At 35.8% G+C, this 27,538-nt stretch overlaps 3 protein-coding genes across 3 annotated transcripts; 1 reads left to right on the top strand and 2 right to left on the bottom strand.

Annotated features, from left to right (window-relative positions):
- Positions 1-268: 268 nt before the first annotated feature.
- Positions 269-3,120, bottom strand: LOC133533604 (integrator complex subunit 12-like). Its single transcript, XM_061872609.1, has 2 exons — positions 2,567-3,120; positions 269-673 (listed from the first exon to the last, which is right to left on the bottom strand). Exons 1-2 carry the CDS (start codon positions 2,993-2,995, stop codon positions 392-394), a joined length of 711 nt encoding a protein of 236 aa, XP_061728593.1. The 5' UTR covers positions 2,996-3,120; the 3' UTR covers positions 269-391.
- A 1,129-nt stretch (positions 3,121-4,249) lies between these two features.
- Positions 4,250-12,496, top strand: LOC133533619 (uncharacterized). The gene is made up of 5 exons (XM_061872629.1): positions 4,250-4,795; positions 5,020-5,241; positions 8,186-8,323; positions 9,332-9,551; positions 10,709-12,496. Exons 1-5 carry the CDS (start codon positions 4,547-4,549, stop codon positions 11,236-11,238), a joined length of 1,359 nt encoding a protein of 452 aa, XP_061728613.1. The 5' UTR covers positions 4,250-4,546; the 3' UTR covers positions 11,239-12,496.
- Positions 12,497-12,848: 352 nt separating this feature from the next.
- Positions 12,849-27,451, bottom strand: LOC133533620 (GTP-binding protein Di-Ras2-like). The gene is made up of 4 exons (XM_061872630.1): positions 27,035-27,451; positions 21,874-21,969; positions 18,223-18,483; positions 12,849-17,770 (listed from the first exon to the last, which is right to left on the bottom strand). Exons 1-4 carry the CDS (start codon positions 27,170-27,172, stop codon positions 17,636-17,638), a joined length of 630 nt encoding a protein of 209 aa, XP_061728614.1. The 5' UTR covers positions 27,173-27,451; the 3' UTR covers positions 12,849-17,635.
- Positions 27,452-27,538: the final 87 nt, after the last annotated feature.

Genomic DNA, 27,538 nt, shown 5'->3' with positions numbered 1-27,538 from the left:
TTAATTCAGAATATTCAGACTTTAGACTAGAGTTTAGTTTCTTTTGCAAATGCAAAATAGGATTAAATTATGGGCATGTTAAGCACAGCTCTTAGATGTGACTGAAGGGAGAAAGTAGGTCAGGTAAATTTTTATATTGCAACTACTTCATTTAGTACTACATAATTATATCAATTGCGTGATAAACATTATTTGTAACTCAATTAGAGATGGTGGATGCCACTATTGCAATTTTTAACCTATTCAGATACTGTAAAGTTAAATACAATTGTTTTTGCAATCATATATTGACATTTTATAATGAGTAAAGAATCATATTTACTTGTATGTCTACAATAATTAAGGAAACAATATCTTACATGCATTCAGCTAAAATCGAAATCAAACTGTTTCACTTATGTTTCTTCTTCTCATGTTGCTTTGCTGCTTTCTTCTTCATAATCTGCAGTCTTTTGTCAGCCGAGATTATATTTATATTAGGAGTAACAACCTTAGATGACGAGCTTCCAGAAGAGATCTTAACTGGAGTAGTGGATCCCGAAACATGGGTGGGTGATTTAGAGGCTGATGATATCTTGGTATAGCTAGTGACAAAGCCTTGGGACGCGAGGCAGGATGCACACTGCCAACTTGCGCTGACATCATTATCACTGATTACGGGTTTATGGCAATCCTGGAACAAATTCATAATATATTTAGTGGCTGATATGTAGTCATTATCTGTAAAGATATGAAAGTACATACAACACGTTTTAAGATTCCTGACAACGTACCATACATAACCTATGTAATTCGGTCTGGTCATTTGTTACCCACCACATATAAACCATACTAACGTCATGGTGGGGAATTAAGAAAAAGGTGAGACTGTGACAAGGACTAACAAAAATAATGCTTTCTCTGATACTCTTACTGAAAGTTCCATAAGAACACCTCATTCTGTCATCCCCACTGTATTTTTTTTTATACTACATCAGTGGCAAGCAAACATACGGCCCGCCTGATGGTAAGCAGTCTCCATCGCCTATGTACGCCTGCAACTCCAGAGAAGTTACACGCGCATTGCCGACCCTAGCATCCCCCCCCCCCCCCCCTCGTTGAGCTCTGGCAATCTTACTCACCGGCAGGAACACAATACTATGAGTAGGGTCTAGTGTTATTTGGCTGCGGTTTCCTGTACTGTGTGTAGAGGTACTTCCCCAGTTGGGCTCCGATCTATATCTGGAATGACATCCGCTACGCTGTGCCCTATCACACACAGCAAGATGACATTCGCAATGCCCGTACCTCTCTTTTGGGCGTAGTTTAACACATTCACTGCCAGACAAAAAACGGTGCACTACCCCAGAAACCGGTGGTCTATATCTGCTAGGCTTGAATCGGTCAGGACCGAAGAACCAAAAGGAATGAAATCCAACCACAGACCGAAAGGAACTAGTTCATCATCAAATAATAAATAATAATAATAATAATAAATCTTAAGCGCTCTTAATCGGTCTCGGTCCTTTAGTTCAGTAGTCGGTATGTCAGCGGGCCTACCGCGAACCACGTTCGACGGGTTGCCTCCCTGTCACACTTACGTACGAATTTACAAGTGCGACAGAGAGGCAACACGTCGAACGTGGTTCGCGGTAGGCCCTCAGTACCAAGTAACAAATCGGTCGGGAGCGAATGATCGGAATGAGTCAAGGTCAAGAAAGTCGCTCTCTCACGCTCTCGCTCTGTTTATTTGCGAGCGAGAGCAAGATATAACCTAGTCATCCTCAATCAGATCTCGAGATTTGCTCCTGAACTAAAGGAACTAAAGGACCTAAAAGAGCGAACTAGTTCGTTTGACCGATTGACCGAGATCGGAGCGCTCTTTTTAAAGACCGAGCGGGCACAACTCTAATATCTGCGTACAAAACAACCCGCCCAGCGGGTTGTCCGGCATCTGAACAAAGTTCACGAGCGCCCACCAGGTGGGTTCCCGGCAGTGAATGTATTAAGGATGTACCCAGGTCCGATACTGTATCTCTATGTATGTAAACTAGTCAGAGTGACAGACACTTGTTTACGTTGGTAGGTTTAGGTGAATAAAGCTTGGTGTTCTCGATAAATCTTTGAAAATATTTAACCAATGCACTTCATTTTGAAAACTCAAGGTGCATTCTAACATTTGATATGCCCGTTTGAGTAATTATTAGAATTTTTATTTCAAAGTTATTACTCATACTTAATGTTAACATACACACAACCTGACTAGTGACAACTAAAAATAGTGCCAAGTAACAAACAGAATGATAAACAAGTCAGTGAATAGAGGCTAATTGGATTGGAGTGGAAAATACAAGAGGCTTTAAGATGTAATCAAATAAGGTTGTCATCGGTGGCAGATTTGCAGGCCCAGGCTCTGTACTAAGTACTAACATTTGCAGACTTGGTTGTAGGCCCCAGGCCATATACTAAGTACTAACCACCTTTTTCTCAGCACCTATCATTATAGACTGCTGTCCTTAATAACTGGCCTACTGAGCCTTAGGGTAAATCCGCCACTGGTTGTCATAACGAAATATTTTAAAATTACCTGATGATAGAGTGCATGGCAAGCCTCACACTCCACCAGCCTGTTCCCCGCCTGTACGGCGATCTGCCGGCACACCGCGCACGTGAGGTCCTCCTCCAGCAGGTCGAACGCCAGCTCCCCGTCCATCACCGACCCGTCGTCGTTCTCCCGCTCCGGGATCTGCAGCTGCTGCGGACTCTGCTGCGGTATAGGTACCGTCTTCGAACTCGACGCTTTCTCGCTCTTATGCTTCGCCATCCGAGGCGATTCTAATTTTTCCTCATTCAAATACTTCTTAGGCAATGTATTGGCTAAGGTTTTTGCGCTGCCATACGTCTGACGAATGATATCATCGAGGGTTAGCCGGAGTTGCTCAGTTGAATCTGAGGCACTGGAGTGTAAGTGCTTTAAGCACAGTTTTATAGATGGATCAAAATCAATTGAAGACATTTCGTCTGAAACTCTTGTATTGTACTTATATGGATAATAAATAATAATAAATGTTGCCTCTCTGCAGCTCTCGCCGCTTTTAAATTAAATTGTCAAATCTGACAATGTCACCTTAACAGTAAGTAAAACGTCAAAAGAGACATTCTATTATATTTAAGCATCTTTATAAAACGTGTAGAAAATTATAAGTTAAAAATTTTAAGAAGATATATGGGTATACCAAGGGTGAAGTTGATTTTGTTTTTCACTATTATCCGATCTACCTAAGGTGCCTAATTTATTCAATAAATTACCAAAGAAAGGCACAAAGCGGCGTGAGGTGTACCTTAAATACTTCCGATCTATTTGTGGCATTGCGTACACAACTAAAATATGGAAGGTAGAGGCAAGGAACAGGGGGCCTACCGCGAAAACCGAAATTCGCAAATTGTGGGGATCTTTCTCTTTTACTCTCTCTAAGACGTAATTAGAGTGACAAAGAAAAATGCCCGCAATTGACGAACTTCGATTTTTGCGGTTATAGCCCAGAATCTCCATAGGCAGAACTGTTCCAAAAGTGTCCAGGGCGGCTACCGGGAAAATCGAAATTCGTCAATTGCGGGCATTTTTCTCTGTCACTCTAATTACGTCTTAGTGAGAGTAAAAGAGAAAGATCTCCGCAATTTGCGAATTTCGGTTTTCGCGGTAGGCCCCCAGCTGTCAGCTATAAATAATAGTTCCAAATCTCTCCAGAGTAGCGCTAGAGTAGCTAAGAACCTAGGCGTTATTGACGGAGTGAAGTGCGCTGTCTATAATTAGATTTTTTTCTCAAGTATTCTAGGTATTGTAGCGCCACCTATTTATGGTTTTTTGTCGGACACTTTTTGGTATATGGAGATTCTATTCCTTAACTCTACCGTCCATAATCTAAAACTTAAGGAACGCAATCTCCATAGGCACAGGCAGAACTTATGCAAAAGTGTCCAGTGGACAGCTATAAATAATAGTTCCAAATCTCTCCAGAGTAGCGCTAGAGTAGGTTAGAACCTAGGCGTTATTGACGGAGTGAAGTGCGCTGTCTATGATTTGATTTTTTTTTTCAAGTATTCTAGGTATTGTAGCGCCACCTATTTAAGGTTTATTGATGACACTTTTTGCTATATGGAGATTCCATTCCTTACAAAGAGCATATAATCACTACGTTCTAAAACCTATAATATTCCTTATATAACTAAAACGATTGAAGGTGTATGAAATTCAGTTTCCCAATTTTTTTAATTTGCTCGAATGACAAATGATATCCTATTTTCAGGAGGCCTACCGCGAAAATCGAAACTCCATAAATTGCGGGGATCTTTCTCTTTTACTCTCACTAAGACTCTAATTGTGTGACAGAGATAAATGCCCATAATTGAATAACTTCGATTTTCGCGGTTATAGCCCGGATATCCACAAAACGAACATATGTCAGTCAGATGTAAACTAAACAAACGTCATTTCAAAAATAAACTCATTCACATCACATCTTATTTATTAGAACAGAATCGCTTGTTTATACTCTTCTAACTAAAAATGAAGATACCATTGTTAGTAACGATTTGTATGTGTTGTTACCCACTTGAAACTGTACAGCAAGAAGGACCAGACCCTTGGCACAATAAAAATGACGCAATACTTCAACAAAATGAGAATATTGATGTTACACCTGATCTAAGGATGTCTTTGCCTCAGATTAGGCCTACAGAATCCGCTAGTACAGGGATGAGAGACTGGTTCTTTAAACGAATGCTAGCCATTATATTAAAAGGAGGGCAATATAAAGTAAGTAGTAACTTTTCTGTTAAAGCATAATATACATAACACTGCAAAAGGACTTCTAGAATATTAAACTTATCACTCCTCTACTTTTTTAAATACAAGGTTATATTGTTCTGTAAAGCATGCCTAACGTTTGACTCTGTTGAGTGTTTAAATTACTTGTTTAGCCTCAAAGTAAGGTTTTGTTGCCATACATCCTTTTTTAATTTAGATACAAATTTTTACAGAAAAATGAAGACAACTCAGTTGAAGTTTCAGTTCAAATGCGATTTGACGAGAGTCAATGGACCACTTTAAATGATTACCTCAATCCAAATGTAGGTCTATCTGAGGAAATATTCCGTCGATCAGTGGGATATGTGGAGAATGCCATTTACAAGCCTAGTGTTTCCGAAAGAATAGTTATGGCGTGGAATAATTACATCCAATTTTATTTGGTGGAATATAAGGTAATATTATGACCTTCTAGATTTCTTACAAACTTATTTTGTAGATCTTTGTTCATGAAATAATAAGCAAAATGTGTAACACATTACATTTAAATTTGGCTGTTAATAAACTGATATATTTTCATAGTGCCTGCAAATATAAAGCATCAATGTCCTTATTAAATGCTTTAATAACACAATTGTGTAAAATGTATGAGCATTTGTGAATTCCCGCAATATACATAAATGTAGGGTTGACATACATCCCATGTATATGGGACTTAAGTCCATATTTAAACCCGGTTTTCATTAGGAAACATTAGTTAATTAAATGTTTATGAATTTGATCATCATGTTTTGCAACAAGTTTACTGTAAATACTGTTTCTAAAACGTGGCAGTCCACACAGTCAGTTGTTGCTAGGATGTTGCCCGAGGAGATAGTGATGCTCTGTGCTGCTTGTATAATAAATTACAATAAGATTACGACAAAAATACAAGAATCTTATTTTCCACCTCCTTTTGTGACATTTAATTCTGCAGTAATGTCGCTCCGGCTTGTTTTTTATTTTAACCTAATGATCTTTGAGGCATCCCACAGTATACTATGCTGTTGATTGAAATCTGGTTGTTGGACCACACTATTTCTATGTTTCTAAACTTGCACAACATTTGACGACCGGTTGGCCTAGTGGGTAGTGACCCTGCCTATGAAGCTGATGGTCCCGGGTTCAAATCCTGGTAAGGGCATTTATTCGTGTGATGAGCAATGGATATTTGTTCCTGAGTCATGGGTGTTTTCTATGTATTTAAGTATTTATAAATATTTATATATTATATATATCGTTGTCTAAGTACCCTCAACACGAGCCTTATTGAGCTTACTGTGGGACTTAGTCAATTTGTGTAATAATGTCCTATAATATTTATACACACCACACTTAACAACTTTTTTTAAAAACTGAATGTTGCTATTCAACAATGTTTCATCATCCTAGTTTATAAACATGTTTACAGAGATGATGCAACATCGTTCAGCACTGTTTATAAACAGTGTTTATTAGGCAATCTAATGAATACATCCTGTATTTTTACCTGCTAGGTATAGTGATGGGCTGCGGAAACATTCCTGCTACCAGTAGGTTTCCATTTGGGAGTGTTACTAGTAAGTTACCAATGTTACCGGTAACATTCCCATAAGATGATACGAAATGAAACTCATGATTTATATGAGATAAAATTAGGTTCAGAAGTTATTTTCTTAGTACAACAAGTTATGTTCTGTCGCGGACTTTAATCGTTGAGCCATTTAGGGTGTACTTTACATTGGAGATGTCATAGCGTTAGTATTTACAACCAATTTGCTTGACCCGTAAATGGGTCAACAATTGTGTCGTTCCGAAGCAAAAGGTACCACATTGTCGTTTGCCATAAGGAAGCTCTGAAAGGTTATTTATATAAAGATACGAGCAAATTTCGTTGTGGTACCTTTTGCTTGACAACATCACAATTAAAATCAATTTCAAAGTGTGCCTACGCTACGCTAACGCCTGCTTTCTTGTGAATTTCGATTTCGATTTTAATAGCCACATGAGAATACTTCGGTTTGTGGATTAGCCAGGTCGCTTCTGTGCCGGTATTTTGAAAAATCTTCAATCTTACGATGCTCTCTAAATATTTTATCATTATTTGATTCACGTTTGACTTGGAGAATTTGAACATATTTACGATTTTTTGCAGTTAATACTTGCCTGTGCAGTGTGCACTATGATTGCACAGCTAACATGCAATATTCCAAATGAATTCGGTCCATCGAGTAAAATATTTGACTATTAGGGAACAAATATGTAGCAGTAGTAGTGAGCTATACAACAATTGTTTTAAATTAGCAGATTAACCCTTTTCCAGGCCACACCAATCCACAAGGTTTTCCCAAAATATCCAAATATATTCCAATTAATCCAGCTTTGATAATTCATTTGAAGACAAGTAACATATCCTGAAAGTGTAATTTAATTTGAACCTTAAATCGGATTGCTAAAGCTGAAATTGTAGTACTATGCCTGGAAAAGGGTTAAAAGAGGTGTAAGTATGAGTGTCCGCTTAGTAAATTTTGTGATCTCTTAAGATTAAACTCATAATTCATTTTATTTGACGTATTTTTACTTAAATTGCTTTATTTTGTACCATCTACGCGAATTATAGATATTTCATTGTGCATACGCCTAAAAAGAAAGGTCTAATGATCCATTGATATTTTACTCCGCAATTTTAATACGTCTATAAAAGTTTCGGTTTCGGCCGAAACTATAACCAAAACCGAACTTTCGGTTTCGGCAAAAAAACATCCTTCGATTAGACACTACTATATATGTACCTTTGTTTTTATATACAAATATGTATAAAGCTTATTTTATTTTAAACTATTTAATTGATATTTTTTTATAAAACTGTGATCATTATTATACAAAATGTTGATTGTTATATTTTTATATTTAACTATAATGATTTATACACATAAAATATTTTATTTTATACAGTTAAGCTTTATTTTGATAATTACTTCCAGATAGTATTGTTCCCAGTAACTTTGGAAAAATACCCGGTATTATTGGGAATATTACCGGTAACATTGGGAATTTACTCTATCAGAGAATCCTTGACTGTTTTGTGACTGTAGATAATAGCATTATTATTTATTTAAGTATTTAAAACGAAAAAAACGTAAACATTCTAATTATTTTTTCAAAGTTACTTAATCTTACCGACCGCGGGTAATATTACTGGTAGCGTTACCGGGAATATTTCCACTTTGACTAGGTTACTGGTAACGACCCATCACTAGCTAGGTACAGAAATGGTCACAATCAACAAAGTGATAGAGCAGCAAAACTATGTGAGTGACTTTAAGTGACCATAGCTTTTAATTATTTTATTTATAACTTTTTTGTATTTTAATGTTTCAGATGGAAATCACAGTGGCGTTTGGAATATTAGCAGCTGCTGGTGCAATGATGTGGCTGTGGAATCATATGTCTCATAGACACTTCAAGATTATTGTTTTTATTGCATTATATTTATATGAAGTATTTCTTTCATACAAAGTAAGTTTCCTATTTTTAGGGTTCCGTAGCCAAATGGCAAAAAACGGAACCCTTATAGATTCGTCATGTCCGTCTGTCTGTCCGATTCTGTCACAGCCACTTTTTTCCGAAACTATAAGAGCTGTACTGTTCAAACTTAGTAAGTGGATGTATTCTATGAACCGCATTAAGATTTTCACACAAAAATAGAAAAAAAACAATAAATTTTGGGGGTTCCCCATACTTAGAACTGAAACTCAAAAAATCTTTTTTCATCAAACCCATACGTGTGGGGTATCTATGGATAGGTCTTCAAAAATGATATTGAGGTTTCTAATATCATTTTTTTCTAAAATAAATATTTTGCGCGTGAGACACTTCAAAAGTGGTAAAATGTGTCCCCCCCCCCCCCCCCGTAACTTCTAAAATAACAGAATGAAAAATCTAAAAAAAATATATGATATACATTGCCATGTAAACTTCCACCGAAAATTGGTTTGAACGAGATCTAGTAAGTAGTTTTTTTTTAATACGTCATGAAATTAAAAAAATTTTTTTTTTCATCATACCCATACGTGGGGTTTTTTTTTTCCAAATTTAGGTTCCTAATATCATTTTTTTCTAAACTGAATAGTTTGCGCGAGAGACACTTCCAAAGTGGTAAAATGTGTGTCCAAAGTGGTAAAATGTTGAACAAGATCTAGTTAGTAGATTTTTTTTTAATACGTCTTAAATTGTACGGAACCCTTCATGCGCGAGTCCAACTCGCACTTGGCCGCTTTTTTTTTGTCTCCTAGGCAAAATACTATATTAACTGATACTTTATTAATTTAGGTTTTTGGGTCTTTGGTATTATATTTTCGGTTTTTGGTAGACCAGGACTTCTTTCAAAAATACAATAATAATATCCCTACCATTCCTCAAAATTCCATTAACCACCAAAAATAATCATAAATTGGGATAGTGACCCAGGAGATGTTATCAACAAATAAAGATTTTTTTTATGCTAAAGCCTAATTTTCATTGCAGGAGGCTGAGCAACACGAATTTGATCGCTACATGTCAGCAATTAATAAATGTAAATGGTATTTCTGGTCCTCTACCTGTGATGTGCCACCTCCCGATCCTATAAAGTTCTTGAAATATATGAACCCATTGAAAATCGGTGTGAGGATGTTTACTACAATTATATCTGAGCCTATGATCACTATAAGTGCTACAGTGCAGACTATAATACATGGGATAACAGGTATGAATTCTAATACAAAAAAAACTATTTTATTTAAAGTTTTTGTTCTTACACAGTTATTTTATTGTAAATTATATAAAAATAGAGATGAGCCGAATAGGTATTAGGTATTCGGCATATTTTTCAATGTTTCGTATTCGGCCAAATAGTTTTTTTTTATACCACGTTGGTGGCAAGCAAGCATGGTAAGCAGTCACCGTAGCCCATGGACGCCTGCAACACCAGAGATATTACATGCGCGTTGCCGATCCTTGAAAAACCTGCCGAACCCTTAGAAACCTGCTTATCGGTTCGAATTGCCGAATATTAACCGAATAAACAATTTAAGTAAATAGAGCAGATTTTTGTGGTAATTTATAACATGTATCCTATATCACAAAATTAACCCAATTAAATTGTAACAGTAAAGTAAGTTACAAGTTGGAACCCGGCGACGTGATGTGACCGTAGACGACAAAGCGCCGAACCCGACAGCAGAAGGCCTACCGCGAACCACCTTCGACGTGTTGCCTCCCTGTCACACTTACGTACGAATTTATAAAGTAAAGTAAAATATTCTTTATTGCACCACAAAGAAAACAAATTTAAAAAACAATAAGTGCGACAGAGAGCCAACACGTCGAACGTGGTTCGCGGTAGGCCTTCTGATCTAGTGCCGCTGACGTCAAAGCGAAGTAACTACACCTGCGTGGTATGCGCCTTTGCGGTCGGTTTCGAAACTAACACAGACATGACGCGGGGACGTGTTGAAGTCTGCAGTTGTCGTCTGCGGTCGCGACACGTCGCGGGGTTCCAATTTGTACCTTTAGGCAGTTTTAGCCCAACCAAATAATCGGCCGATTATTCGGTTCGGTATGAGCTGAACCAAATATTCGTATTCGGCAAAGTCCATATTTGGCTCATCTGACATCTCTATATATGTAATAATACTTGGTATAGAATATGTGACTCCATGGACAAATTCAAAACGTTAATGTCTACCGAGTCACACTGAACATAAAGTAATAGCAGAATTAATTGTTTTTTTGTCAGACTATACCTACCTACCTAGCCCTAGCCAGTCAGCCAAATATGGATCCTAATACTTTTTTGATCGAATACAAATAAATTACATCTGGAACTAATTTTAATAATGTACGTTTTTTCTTTTTTTTCAGATGGCATGTGGTTTCCCCTGAATGTAATAATGACAGGTTTATTAACTTTAGCTTTTACTATTATATTAGTTGTTCTTCTTGTGATGATAGTATTTACCTATATACTTAACATTCCCTTTAATCTTAGTTTTCTATGTGGTTTATTTAGCATTGGCGTGAATGAAAAATGTGGTAGGACTAATACAAGTAACGTAAGCGGTAATCAGCTACCTAGCATAGATGGTGGTGGAGATCGGATAAGCAGCGCCACTCTAGATAGGATATTAGATGTATGTACGCGGGCACTTACAAGTGCACAAATTAATAATACAAGTTCTACTCAAATCCCACGAATCCAGGCTGCAAGACCTCTTAGTATTAGTAATGGAACAATACCAATAACTTCTTTAAAGAGGTCTTCTAGCACTGGACGATTGCAAGAGTATAAATCTTATAATCATGATTTTGAACTGTCTACAATAGATTCTGCAGTTAGAAAAAGAAATCATGGGAATACAAGATTAAATGATGGCAGTGGTGATGCATTTTAAAATGCACGGACCTAACTGAGTAGAACTAGAAGCTTTGAGGGTATCAAATTCCGTTTGATATTATAATATGCACAGGGCCGTAGGAGACGAGGAATGCCTTCAACTAATAAAACATGTAGACCGAAAAAAACGGTTTTTTAGATCATAACTAACACATCAAGTTTTTTTCACCATACTACCTGGTACCCAACTTCAAAATTCATTTCTAGTTACGGCCCTGTATTGTAGAATAAGGCAGGTATAATATAATCATGTTCGACTAACTCTGTGATATTTTTTAATTGAAATTGAATCGTTATTTATGTTGGCTTTTTACCAGTAATATGTAAATAATGACTAAGTAGGTTTATTTTTGGATGAAATGTAATATAAGGTGCATTTTTTTACGTTTCTGTTTATGGTTGAGTTTTAGCGGAAAAAGCTAAAAAGGAGGCTGTTGTGCTTGCAAGTAGTAAGTACATTTATCATCATTTTCATAAAGATGTGCACAGTACAGATCTAGCGAATATGCCGCTCGCGCCCTGCGTGCGCTCTGCATGCGTGCATAGTACAGTTAGTTTTAACAGTTTACTCGCCTAATTGGCACAACTCGTATAACACGCCACTAGATACAGACGGGCTGGCAGCCCTGCAAACGAGCAGTTGCGCCATGACGCACGAGTAGGAGGCCAATTCGAACGTACACTTGAATAGCAAAATTATATCATTTAGTTATCATTCGTGCTTGCATTTCGCTCGTACCTGTCCGTACACGCATTAGCGCGAGCGAGACGCACGGGCGAATAAGAACAAAATGACATCATTTAGATGTGAAAATGTAAGTTTGAATTAGCCTTCTGCTCGAAATTGACCGTACTACGTAATGCACAAGTGCAGCCGCGATTCAAGCTTTCGCTGGACTTGGACGCAACAAGAATCTAACGTTATTATATAATTCCAGACTTAATGATCAGAATAAAATTGAAAAAAACTGTATGCAGCATTTCAGATGGACGTTAATAACTTCCCTTAGGCAATAAATAAATATTTATTAGGTCTTTTTTCAGCACTTTTCATTGATAATCTACTCTATAGCGAAACGAATCTTGTAACTCGATAATGTTTTTAACCCAATTCAGCGCTAATCAAGTTTGTCGTTTTGCCTCTACATACCGGGAAAACTATGTTATCAGCTACGACGTAGCGCTACGACCGTAGCTCAGCGGTGAATGTGTTAATGAGATTTTTGTAAACTTTAATAAAGTCCTAGTCAATATAATTTTGTCTACTCATTTTACATTGAGAAATATTACTAACCGACACCAAAAGGTCTACTTACATCTTCTTAAAAGTATTGTGGCCCAATACACTTTGGTCGTTTGGTCTATTTAACTTTATTTCTTAATAGGCGGGTCCACACAGAGGGAACATACGCGCTCGGAAATTGGCAGAGGAGGCAACGCGCCGCCTTGGCCGAGGCACGTCTACACTGGCCGGTTTGTGCGCGATGAAATTGCCTCGTGCGTATGCTCGCTCTGTGTGGATCCGCATAAAGTCTAAGTTGTATAGATACTTATAGGCTATAGAACAACAAAAGTCTTATTTGGTTATGATGAAAAAAAGAACATGAGTGTTTTATAATTTCTGTTTTATTTTCCGTATGCCTTAGTGAGAAATGTCACAAGATTGATTTAAAAATATAAGAATTGGTAATTTTTGTAAGCATCATTGAGGAAATTAAACATTACCTAGTTCGTACGTGGGAAATAAAGCAACTTCTTTGCTCAGTTACGTTACTTACGATCTACATCATCATTATCGTTTTGGTCAACATTCGCACCCACAATAAATACAACATTGTAACAAAACAATATATATGTACAAACAGACCATCACTTCACTCTATCGTGTAAAGCCAAATGTTGCAACACTTTTATCCTAGCCAAGCTTCTTTGTGAATAAGTAATGAGGCAAGTTCTACTTCTAAACTACTGCTAGAGCGTAGGTATTATGGACTAGATACAATTATGGTACGCATTCAGTTACGTTACATCACTTCATTTATAACTAAGTACCTAATTTAAAATCGTCGACTCTCCTGCATTATGAAATAGGACAAGTAAATATTCTTTATTGCACCAAAAGTTATACAAATAATAGGATAAATAAGGTATTTATATTTATAAAATCATTAGTCGGATATGTAGTTGAAGACATTGTATTTGAATTGTTTCATAAATGAATTAAATTCAAGAAACAGCATTAAAATTTGACATAAGACACAAGGTAGTCTAGGTACCTACGTATCCTTAAGCTTTGAAAGTCATTCATATCATAATATTTAAGGTACAACGCCTTTATTCAGGGTTTCTACTTAGACGAATCTCTAGCAACTACTATAATATTATTGCCATTCAATATTAAGTCTGCACCATTTTGAAGAGTAAAGGAGCATTTTATTAGCATTACTGATGATAATAGGTGTTTAAAAGTGTAGGTATTAGTTAGACACTGAGATAGAATACTAGCAGATGCTACTGAGAGAAAACACGCAATTGGAAAATTTGCTTAATATTAGTGTTTGTGGTTTGCTATAAATATTAATTTTAATACAAATATATAGGTATAATGAGGAATGAACACATCTTAAACGAATAAGCTTACTATTTCGTTATGTTTTGTGGGCCAATCAACTTTTTCTTGTACTTATTCGTTGTCTCTTGGGTCACAGTGATGTTCATATTTATTTTTTACAATACTCAATAATTACTATTTACTCCATAACAATTTCAGTTTTAAATAGGTCCACAAATATTTCGTTTCAGTAATGGATTGTAAATTTTGTGTTTGGTTTTGTAGTTAATTGGTACGTTCAATAATAGTTTGAATAACTAGAAAAGGTTACAAAACAATAGCAACTTTATACCTTACACAAGAGGTTTATTTGATATTAACGGTTTTCTATCTTCACCTGTATCTGTACAATTATCGTGAATAAATCTGCAGTCCATAGAAGTTTTCAATTCCAATAAAATAAGATTGAAGCAATTACTTGTTAATATTGTCAATGATGTCTTCTAACTAACGGGACTGAATTAACAACGAAAAAAAAAGGTTGATCGACCCAGTGGCACTAAGGAATGTAAGAAAATAGTAAGCTGATTATTTTAAAGAATGGAGTATTTTTAAAGAAATTTTAGTTTTTAAAACCCGTGTTTAATGATAATTAATATGAATATAGCATAAGTAGAAATATTTGTATGAAAATAGCAAAAGCAGGTATAGTCACAGTATAAAAGAGAGAGATACAGTGTATAAAATATACCCTAACCGATTAATCTTAACTAAAGTTTAGACACCAAATGAAATTAGGTTTATATAACTTACATCAATAAACATGAAACAACTTTGGTCCGACTATAACAACACAGCATTTAACAACTTTTATTATTAATGTACATCGTTATATTAACTAAATTGGTAATATCGTGCAATAATGAAATGATAAGTGTACAAAATTGTATATGTGCTTGACACCGTGTCTATTTTCGTCTCCTTTATTTTTACCATTGCTACCATAAGAAAAGTAAAAAAATAAAAATATTTTATAGTGACTTTCTGTAATACCACGTTGGTGACAAACAGGCATACCCGCATCGTGTTAAGCGGTCACCGTATCCTATGAATGCCTGCAACTCCAGGGATGTTACATGCGCGTTGCCGACCCTTTAAAAATCTGTGCAATACCCAAGAACCCCATACTGTAGCCCTTGACAAAACCTCAGCAGCTAATTCCACAGTCGGAGCGTCCGCGGCAGGAATTTAAGAAAACAGCTCAGTGTGCTACCATTTAGGTTCTGGGTGTTAGGATGAACAACCTGCCAACGGCTAGCGGTGCGGTGATAGAAAGCGGCCGTTGGCATTATGTCAAATAATTCTTCAGAGCACAGCCCGTTGTACAAGCGGTAGAACACACACAAGGAGGCAAAGTCTCCCCTTAGGCTTCAAGGTTCAATATCGCTTGTGAGTTTGGGATTCGTACAGCGCGCCTTTGCAACTTGCGACTTGGGTACTTATAATAATAGCAGTCTTTGCCCCGGAGTAAAGTATCGCAATGCTTTATTGAGCACACCGAGTTTTTTGGTTTACTTAGCGGTAAACGCACAAACTTGTGACAATTGAACTATTATTACTCCGTATGGAACTGGCACAGAGAACCAGTATGTTCCACCATGAGATATTGTTTTGACAACAAACCATAAATCAAACCACCAAAACGCGTAAGCGCCATAAATTTTGTGCTTACGACGTTTTTGGTGCGTGGTACAGATTGCGATTGCAACAATTTAATACATTTACACGTCACGTGTTTTCTTGTGCATAGTAGGTTCTGCCATCTTGTGGGCTACATCGGAACAATAAACATCACATTTACGCCTCGCACCAAAAATCTGACGGCTCCTGTGCTGCCTTCTACGCACGCTCCCTATATCCGACACAAGCTTTTCACGACTTTCTAGCACCACAGAACGTGGGGTATTGGCCCGGCCTGTGTTATAGGCATCCCCAGTACTGTCGTCTACATAGCAATGAATGAAAATGAAAGAAAATCAAACAATGATAACTACCTAAATTACATTAAAGAGTATATGCCAAACCTAAAACATTGAAATATAGCATTTTTCGCTTTTGTATAATGCATAGACTCGGACCAAGAAAAGTCTGCAACGATTTTGATAGCACACGCCGTGCAAGTGTTGTTTTAAGCGTCTAACTTATATGAAATTATGACTGTGCGCTATCAAAATCATTGCTGACTTATATTGGTCTAACTCTACATCATATTAACTATCACATACTATTAAATAAATAACTGTGAATATGTACTTCAGCATTGTTTCAGTCTGGGTACTGTACTACTTTACAATACGAGTGAACACAATATACATAAAAATATACGAACAATTCGTTGAAGATTCTGGCACAATTACGTGCAAAGGCGTTGCTCCTAATGTCTATTTTCGAACAATACATTCAACGGCCACACGAGTAAATTATATTACCCACTAGTGGTACATTAAATAGATAATACATATTTTAAAACTGGACTATTTAGATATGTTTTGGTGAATGATAAATTAGGTGCATTATAAACTAGCGACGGCTACGTTTCGAGGCAAATGCTACTTATATATTATACCTCATTCTCCATGACTTAAATGTTACATGTGTATAAAAACTTGAAATCGAAATGTATCTACATACATGGTAAGGTAGTGTCAAGAAAATACGTTTACTATTGTAACTTAAGTTATTAAGTCCATCAATTAGAGTAGTTGAGAAGTGATTTTTACCAGCGCAGTGGTGCCAGTGGTTTACGGTAAATATAGATAAAAATCTATAAAAAATATTTAATAATGAAAGATTTTCTTTCAGAGCTTTATTTTTCAATATCCTCTGCACAATTTTGTAACAAATATTAAGAAAAAAAATGTTTGTAAACTGAAAATCTTCGTATCTTTATGTGACGTTAATGATTGGTATGCCAAGTACAAATGCTAATTTTTTCTATGACTGGGCTAAAATTTGGCACAGGAAATATACCAATATGCTTTTTTCTACTTCATTAGGAACTAATCCCTTTTTGGTCTAGTAGGTATGTAAATAGCCTCATATTCTATAGTTAGGCGGTTCATTCTTTAACAGTGAATTACATTGGCATTAATAGATCACCTGAATTTATTTTATAATCAGAACATGTTCTAATGAGCGATATAATAAATGTTAACACATGTTATATAAGCTATAAGTAGTTCAAAAACATGAGATCACTAAGTACATGATCTACTTTATTGTTAAATAAAAAATACCCCAGAGACGGTAAAATAATTTAAAGAGAGACAGAGAGAGAGAGAAAGAGAATATAAATAAGCCAAAAACAAAAAAACATTACAAAAAGATTACAAGAAAAGTCGTATCACTGCACAATATTTTAGCATCGGATCAGTAAAATGACTAACTTAATTCCGGATACGAAATCAATTAACAGCAAGTCCTATGGACTTCATTTCGTTGTATTTTCACACTATCGTAGGATATCCACGCATCTCTTTATTAATGATTCACGTCAGTCATTATTAAACAAGTCAACTAGTGTAAATACTTTTTAATTATTAGCAAAACATGCATTCTGATGACTGTCCAGTTCCATCACAATATTAAATATTAATTATTATTTTAAAGGCATAATTATAGTACTTATAGTTTTATTTATATTATGCGTTATAATAATTATGCTATGTCGTGCGAAATCATCGAGATATGACTTAATAATGACTAGATTTAATGTGACTGAATAATTTTAGGTACAAGGTAATAGATCTACTTATAACAAAGTGAAGGGTTACCCGCTGTATCACTACATGACGCAGCACTTTTCCCTTCCGCTCGCTGAAGCTTCGCCGCCGTCTTTCACTACTTTGTCTTTCTTTTTCTTTCCCTTGCCATCTACTTGAAGGGAAACGTTCCTATTTTTTTCCATGTTCAGTAATTCCTGAAATCAGAACATATTAGCGTTATTATTACAAACATGTCAAATTAATTTTGAGTTCTCCAGTGGACAAGTCTCCTGGGTCACTTTTTAAAGTGAAATGAAAATATTACTTTTAAGTACATATTAATCCCAGCTGGAACGGCATATGAACTTAGAACTTTTCATTTTGATGTGATATTACTCCCAGTGAGTTTTAGATTCGTGTACTTAGCAAGATGAATAATGATGACAAATATGATACTAAAGTTTCTACGAAACACCATTTTGGGTGGTTCGAACACTTGGCAGTGGGAGTACACTTGAATAATTTTTGTTCCGCCTCCTAAATTAGGAATTAGTTAGGCAACATAATAACTACGCTTGTAACGTAACTACCACCGAAAATAACTAGACTAAATTGTGCCTCCAAAGAGAAAGGGTTGATTGCCTCATCAGATAACAATTTTACTAACCTGGAAAAGCTGTGTGACATTATGATTCGTTTTAGCAGATGTTTCCATAAAGGAGACGCCCCACATCTGTGCCTGAGCCTGCCCCTCACTCGCAGAAACTTCTCTGATTTCTGGACTTTCGTCACACTTGTTTGCTGCCAGCATCACGGGGATACTCGGCAGATCGGCGCCCTTTATCTCCTTTATCGTCTGCCATATTGGCTTAAGCTCCTCAAGAGACTGTCTACTGCTCACGGAGTAGACTAATATGAACGCGTGGCCCTGTAAGAAAATAAGGACATTTACAGTGGTTATGTAAAACAAGGTTTTCATTAACGTTAGCTTCTTAGATAACTATGTTTTCACCACACCAGCTCGTAAAAGCTCTCTTTATTCTTCAAAAACTGATGAAGCATTTTATCCACAAGAGTGCTTAAGTTGAATTAAAATTTTGAGTTTTTCCTTAGTTGGCCGGTAGAATTTACTTTAAAATTATGATGCACTTGTATCGTAAATTTAAAACTATTGTGTTTCACTCTTCTAACAATCTTGGTAGTAAAGATTGTTTGACCCTCGTGTCCTGAAACCCTCGCGAATCGCGTTTTGTAATCCTTCGCTCTCTAAGATCTGGAGAGACCGCAACATAACAAAGGCAACTAAGTCTCGTCTCGTAAGATCTCTCGTTTTCCCAGTGTTGCTTTACGGTGCTGAAACGTGGACAGTAAGAGAGAGTGGACGAAAACGCATTGATGCTTTGTGTTGTATATGCATGCATAGGTAGATGTAGGTACGTACGCACGGTGGCTGCGCCCACCGCGATATAAACCAGTTACCGAGTTAAATAAAACAGTTCGCTAATGGCTACGTTGTGTGTCACTTGTGTGCCTTCCCGACCCATATCTATCAGTGGCGACGAGGATGGGATTGTTGTATATTCATGCATAGGTAGATGTACGTACGCACGGTGGCTGCGCCCACCGCGATATAAACCAGTTACCGAGTTAAATAAAACAGTTCGCTAATGGCTACGTTGTGTGTCACTTGTGTGCCTTCCCGACCCATATCTATCACTTTGGAAATGTGGTGCTGGAGAAGGATGCTGCGGATATCGTGGACTCAGCGTCGCACTAATATATCAATTCTCCAGGAGCTCAAGGTTTCGGCAATCGTTCACTCTCGCATCCTTAGCTACTACGGTCACGTTACACGCAGGGAAGACGACGCCATGGAGAGGTTGGTTGTCCAGGGCAGAGTCGATGGCACAAAACCCAGATTGCGGCCCTCAATGCGATGGACCGACCAACTGAAAGCTCTCACCGGGTCACCTTTGAATCTGTGCGTCCGGCAGGCGATAAATAGAGAAGCATGGCGGGAAACAGCGAAAAGGCCCTACAACGACCGCAATGACCACGACTACTCTACTACTAGGAAAAATGTAGATGACGGACTTTTAGTCGCAGAAATAGCATGAAAAACCAAAAATTATATGTGTTCGGACCGAATATCACAACTCTTTTTCAATTTACTATTCCTTTGCATTGTGTAGTTTCAAAAATACAATATATAAAAATTATAAATGTAAAAACTTAGGTAAACTTATTTCATGTATAAAGAAGCTCTTCCTGATTCATTGTTGTCACATCAGTGAACGCAATAAATCACTAGGTAGTAAGATTTAGATAATCGTAAGCATAGATTTATAATAGGTCAGTGATCGTAAGTAGGGAATGCTAACCGGTTAACCGGTTACCCGGTAATTTGACCAATATTACAGTCGGTAAAATACCGGTAATTTCCAGCCGTAACCGGGAATTTACCGAACGTTGTATAGGCAAATAAAAATGTAACAACCTGTTGAATTAGCCCATCTATGTCTTCGTACTTACAAAAAAAAAAACAATTACTACGGTTTACGATTACGAAGAGACACTTAAAATACTTACTTTTCTGCATCTTATGATCTCGTCGGAGTAGGAACTAGGAAGCAATGTTTTGTGACAAATGAGTGGTCGCTAATCCCTCGCCCTTTCCCTTCTCGCCACCCCTACCCGACCCGCCTTACTATGTTCAGTGCCCTTTGTTTTAGTCTGTAGTGTCCGACAAGTGTGGAATGCGAAAGAACATTTTCTACCGCTGGTAACTTGTGTTCGAGATATCGTTCACGAATGTCTAAGCAACGTTCTAATTAATCGTCTAGATATTTAACAAACGCAATTATTTTATATATAATTAACAGAATGATCTGATGATGACATGTTCCTGATTCCAACTCCTATCTTAAGAGCCCGGTAACGATTTTTGAGCAAAAATTTTAAACTGATAGATTTTGTCGTTGGAATTGTACACCTTTTGTTACGTAATATCTAAATAACAAGTATTGGTTTATATTAGCACGTTTTTTCATCTTGCCTTTTAAAAATGAGGTCGCAAGCGTGCGTCCCCGGTAATAGGTGACGAGAAGGGATAGTTTTTAAAAATTCATATAAATTATGGTAGTAAATTATACAAAATTATGTATAAGAACAGTTTCAGCAAATGTTGTAGATTATTTAAGTATCAAAATTACGTTGAAATTAAGTCAATTTTCAGAGAAATTGTCACTTGTTTTAAAGTAATTTCTGGAGAAAATTGATTTCGTCTAACTTTCATTGACACTACTTCAAATTTATAGTAACAAAAATGTAGTTTATTAAAGTTGAAGTACAGGATATGTGTAATACAAAATTACCATTTTTAGCAGTTCAAACTTAACGAAATTCACAAATAAGATCGACAAAATCACTGCTTTTCGCGCGTTTACCTAAAGGTCCATCAGAAAAAAAATCATTATTAAGTGAGTCTGTTTAAAAAAAAATATATATATATAATGAAAGATAACAAGACGTGCTAAAAGAAACCAGTACTTGTTATTTTTAATAGTTAACAAAAGGTGTACAATTTCATGCGCTTAATCTATCAATTTGACATTTTTGCGACTAAAATCGATAACGGCCTCTTAAAGTGCAATTTTAAAGTAACTAGTGTTAAAATGATATGAAACTTATCTTGCTGTTAAATTTTTTTTTCTTATATTTACTAGATGATTACGGTTTTAGTTACTTTAATAACAATATTATATTGATAGATGTGTAAATGCAAACTTGTATGACATTTAAATGACGACTGTCACTCTTTAGTTATAATTTTTGTTACCCTCTGATTACTGCGATTTTTAAAGAATTAAAAAAGTTTGATGTTGCTTATTTAATGTACAAGTTCATTTCGCTTTGAAATGATACATGTTTGATTTTTTATTTAATATGATTAGTAAATATATCTTGTTTAATGTTTATAGTTTATTTTCATTATTTTGTTTTGTCGATGTTTCTATAACGTGCTGTTGATTACTTTTAAAGGTTACTGACGAAAATAAGGACACAATCAATAATAATGCAAAATCAATGTTTTTTATTTCATAAACGTATAACCGGTAATTTACCGGTTAACCGGTTAGTGGGACTTCGCGTCGGTAAATTACCGGTAATGAAAAACGCCCGGTTATTGCATTCCCTAATCGTAAGTTTAAATTTGCGTCTCGGCTGTACTCGCGGAAAGTACTACACTGTACCCTCAAAATGATACTTTTTTTTTCTCCCTGGTATATTATGGACTATGGTACATAACGGTATTTACCTTGCTGATAGATAACCTTTGCATCGCAGGAAACTGATGCGACCCCGTCGTATCCGTTATTTGCAGCGTGCATATTGTCTTGTTACTACTTATCACCTGAAACGTTTTAAAGCGTTGAAATGAGACACGCGTACAATCTACTAACTGAAGTAAAACAGCTAAAATTAAATAGGAACGTGGAACCACTACAATGGGACGAATGGGTATATTTTTATTTTTAATAGTTGGATATATGTTTGTATTTAAACCGACGGAGTATTTAATTAGAACCTAATGATCTAAACACACGCAAAGTGGTAATCCAGGCCAAAGACAAATAAGTAAGCATAGAGTGCTCACTCCATACATCAGTTTTCTTATCAAAACGCTTATTATTTTCTTAGTCGACATCTAGCGTCAAGTTGCGGATTTATCAGTGCCGCTACTTAACACTAAATGTCACTCGAGTGTCGCGACTGACTAAAAGTGTATTGCTCATTTGCTCAACAATTTCCAACTAATATTACAAGCAGAATGAGTTGAAATTAGAGTTCCGGTAATAATATTAGCTGAAAATTGTATTGTATTGTATTTATTTATTGCATACATGTACAGTAATGCATCAATTGCATCAAATTGTTGTAGCAGTACTGATAAATCTGCTACTTGACGCTAGATGTCGACTACGAAAATAACCGTTTTGGTAAGAAAACTGAATACTGATGTATGGAGTGACCACTCTATGCTTACTATTTCTCTATATCCAGGCCGACCGATAGTTATAATGTTTTGTTGAAATTGAACTATTGATGTTCCTTTAATCGATTAGTGCATTAGGTCATGAAATTATGTTAAGGCCACAAATATCGTAAACTATGGTAATTGGTAATAGACATGCTTGCCAAGTTGGCGATACGGCACAATGTCAAGTAAAGAGACGCAAGGCCGAAACAAGTGTACTTAGCAGCATGCGCGATGGAGAATAATATGGTAAAATGACCTGCACAATCATTATTATTTTGAGCATTTTATTCACATAATAGCCCGACCGGAGCCCCTGCATACAATCAGTCTATGCAGGGGAGTCACTGCCCTGCAGCTGGCTGTACATTACTACACTGCTCCAAAGTTAACTTATACGGTCGACACAGATATGTTACCCGATATGCATGTTACAATGTCGGACTAACACATAATCATATTTTGGACCTTAATAGGTAGGTCTGTTATTATATACACATTTTTGGACCACTAAAATGCATTACAAAAACGGAAAATAAAATAAAAACATAATGGATGAAACTCACCTGAAGTTACTGATGTGAATAATCTAAATGACGAGGCAAATAATAAAAATGAAAAATTAAACAAACACATTTAATCAAATAAAAATATACAACAACAGAATAAGAAAGTGCCTTAAGATAATAAGGTTTTAGCATTTGATTATTACTTTAGAATAAATAAGTAAATATTATGTAGAAATTCTTCCATGACCTCCTCATATTAAGTTTACAGATCAACAGGGGTCGTACAAAAAGTGCGAATGACGTCAAACCACTTATAGGATGATTTCAAATAGTATTTTTGATTTTCATTAACAATTATCACTTGTCATTTGTCAACCTCTTTATTAAACGATATCGCCACTTGAAATGAGTAAGTACGTTTTTGACTGACACATTGTCAATCAGATGAATAATAAATTGAATTCGTTATTGTTTAGCTATTGTATCTTCACGATTATATTTAGCTAAAATTTATATTTACTAATGTATAAGAAAACGCTCTAAAATGTCATCTTTACTCGAATATTGTGGCAATTTTCCGTTTTTGGAGGTACGTGACAAACACGTATACTGCTCTTGCTGTAATCAAGATATACCAACGAAGGTAAGCAATATTAAAAGACATTTGGAGACAACCAAACATGAAATAATTGATACGAGTAATAATAATAATTATACCTTATGGTAACAAGTTTCGTGAAATTTATTTTATTCACTACATCACCCTACCACCTGTATTATTAATTCCATGGATTCATTTACGATTATTTTGTTACTTCATTAATACTACTTTGTTACTACATGTCACACGGAAGTTTAAATACAAACTCAAACATCATCCTGTGTGCAAGATTACGTCATTTTTACGTCATCCGCACTTTTTGTCGGACCCCTGCAGATCAATCTTTTGAATGCCTTCAGCATAAAAATAAGATCTTGGCAACTAATAGATAAATTTAATTATTATTATATAGATCCCTTCTTAAGCTTTATCAACTTGGTTGTGTCTCCTGGGTCACAATTTTACAACCTTATTTTCATAATTAATTAATAAAATTAATGTTTTTTTTGTCATAGTTTGTAGGTTGCTTATCATTTTTGTGGTACCCAGTTCAAGTATTAATAATGGGTATATTGAAAAACGAGATTTTGGCTACGAATTTGTATCACAGTCCCATAGTTTTTAATCAGCGCAAGACAGAATATTAGTTACATTCAAACTCTGACACAAATTTACAGTGGTAAAGAACAAAAACAACAGCATTTAGAGGATTTTTTGTTGTGAGCTTAGAGTCCTTTACTCCATAAATGGACGAAAATCTCTTGAACTGTGACGTATGTATAATTAATTAATTATTAGACCGCGGTTTGACTTCTGTCCGCGTAGCCAACATGCCAATAGCCGGGTCCACACAGAGCGAGCATAGGCGGCGCGCGCGTTTTCCTCGCCTGGGTGCGCCGCCTCGGCCGAGGCACGTCTACACTGGCCGTATTGTGCGTGAGGAAATTGCCTCGCGCGTATGCTCGCTGTGTGGACCCGGCTAATCGTTAACGCTCTGTAGCGAACGAAACGCACCTGTCACTGTCACACTAATATGGAAGATTGATTTGATAGAGAGAAAGATGACTATGCTACGCTACGGAGCGTTAACGATTGGCATGTTGGCTACGTGGGCCGATCCTTGTAGCGCTCCTTGCCTAGACTTCAAGAAATTCCATGTTGCCAGGCTGAAAAGTGGTGCCGTTCCCATTACCACCCCTTGAATATCCCTTACAATTTTCATATATTTACCGTCGAATGAAATTCCTTTTTTCACAAATGGACTTACGTATTTGAGTCTATCTCTTAGCCACTCTTAGCATAATTGCAATTGCACTACCTTATTGACATTGGTATATACAGTGTGTCCCTAGCCATTGGACAAAGCCGAAAGGTACATATGCATTAGGGTATTTAGAACCAGTGTACAAAGTATCATAACAGCCGGTGTAGCGGTTTCGAAGAAATTAACAAATTACCAATCTTTACTTTGGAGCAGCCTGTATGTTTTAGTAGCTCCTAAGGTAATATCCTCAAAGAGCAGTATGGAACCTTCTTCAACCTTTTTGATTATCTCTTTTATTTATGACACTAATAAGGTTCTGACTTTTGAAAAATGTCATCATTATCAAATATTTCGAACAAATTGTCAAAAACACTGCCAAAGATTAACAGTGTGTTTCTTTTTGTTGTCAATTATTGCAAATAACTTTTGTTTGAAAAAAATATTTTTTATCTTTTGGTCTAATAAAAAAAATATTAATGTCAGAGCATTCCTGAGAAGTAACCCTACGTGGGATTTCAGGGTTTGTCCAATGGCTAAGGTCACCCTGTATTTAAAGTATGTTTCATTACCTTTAGTTTGGCATATTTTGTAATTAAGAAAAATAAATCTTTAGAGTTTTAAGATATTTTAATAAAGATTTTTCTATGGTGAATGTATGAGAATTGTAAGGGGGAAATTAAAAGGGTTGGTGGGGATAAGAACACTATGTTTCAACATGGCAACATTGAGTTTCTGGAAGCCTAAGAGCACCTAATAATTATGCATATGACACAGTTCTAGAGATCCTGGTAGACTAGGCCTCTTTAATACAAAACTTTGCAATAACAGTTTTGAATGATTCACTGTTAGTTTCATTAGACTTAAATTGACCGGATATAAAGGTAAAGGTTTATATCACACTCAATTTAAGTCTAGTAAAACTTGAAAGTCAAAGATAGGGCGACTTATTCCTTGATAGGGGTTATTCTAGAGCTCATTTGCAATGATTTAAGCCCTCAAGTCAACCAAGGGTCTAAATTCTTTGAAGGGAAAACGGAAAAAAAAATGTCTTTTGGTCTAGAACTGGTAATTGTAGAAAAAGCTAATAAACAACTGATTACTTTAAATAAAATTAATAACTATATATATAATTGTTTATTGGCTATTGTAAAAATGGTTTTATGCAATCCAATCCATTGCAAGTACTTCTTTTACAATTACCAGTTTTAGACCACCGAAATGCAGATTTTTTTGAAAAAAAAAATATTGAACTAAAATAATTTTAAAAGAGATAGATAAGTTTAGACCCCACATAGAACTGGCTTAAATTATGGCAAATGAGCTCTAGAATAACCCCTTTCAAGGAATAGGTTGAATTAACAGTCACTGTATTGAGAGTCCACTAACGTTAATTCTTCCAAGGCAGAAAATCCGTAAATAGATCATTTAATACAATATTCATATTTGACTGGTGCTGCAAAAAGTCATGTCTCAATATAATTTACCAGTATTTTTTATTGCGTGTCTTATCAGGTAATGGTTGTTTCATATCATTTTGAATTGAACTTTGATAAAATTGAAATCTAGTAGCCTAGTACCTAGTGCAGAAACAAAATATAATATTCTAGTATTAATTACAGCACAAGTAACTTTTGGTTGACAACTTGCCACTCTAAATGGAATGCCAGTTACCTTGGATTTACCCAATTAAACATGGATGTAACCATTACAATTAACTATGGCACACAATATTTATAATTTTATGCATATGATATGGACTAATGTATATCCCAAATACTAAAATTACAGATTGGAAGACCAAATAAAAGTTTTAAAATATATTTAATTTTGTAATAAATATGTATGAAATTTTAAGTCCATCAAAGTGATGATGATGAGGTGCTATTAATCATACATTACAGGCTGTGAAACATGAGCCTATACAAGGTTACATAAAAAAAAAACATATACAATTCGGCACATTACAATAACAAATACAACAATAGCACTGATACCACTATAAGCATACAGAATAAAATTATCGATTATGCAGGTAATTTGGTTCTATTTTAAGCAAACTTGTCTTACTTGTCTATATGTGTCCTCGATTGTCGGTATGTATGACTCCCTAAACGTTCCTTTTACAAAACGTAGTACCAGAGAACTTTTACCCACGCCACCTGCACCGAAAACTACAACGCGATAATCGTTACTTTGCTCCGGCATTACTTATATGTTTTAAAATAGTCTTGCATAAAATCAATTAAACGTATAATGGAAAAGGATACTACGTAAAAGTAACACTTAATTCATTGTAAGGTTTCATATACACATGCGTATACTACTGCTCATGTCCACGTAAATGTGAATTACATCTTTCCAAACAACACATTTTTACGATTTGTATTTTTCATTGAAGTATACCACTAAAGCCAACAACGCCCAATTTGCTTCTACACTACATCAAACACTACATAGGCAGCGAAACAATCACATCCACACAAACGAATGAAATGAAGTGACGTCTTCAATGTTGTCAGCGTAGTAATAAAATAAACCGAAGAATTTATAACAAGGATTTGGCTCATTATT

This window comes from Cydia pomonella, unplaced genomic scaffold (assembly GCF_033807575.1).
Source record: "Cydia pomonella isolate Wapato2018A unplaced genomic scaffold, ilCydPomo1 PGA_scaffold_183, whole genome shotgun sequence".
Lineage (NCBI taxonomy): Eukaryota > Metazoa > Arthropoda > Insecta > Lepidoptera > Tortricidae > Cydia > Cydia pomonella.
The sequence above is the reverse complement of the archived record's forward strand: the minus strand, read 5'-3'. Positions and strand labels throughout refer to the sequence as shown.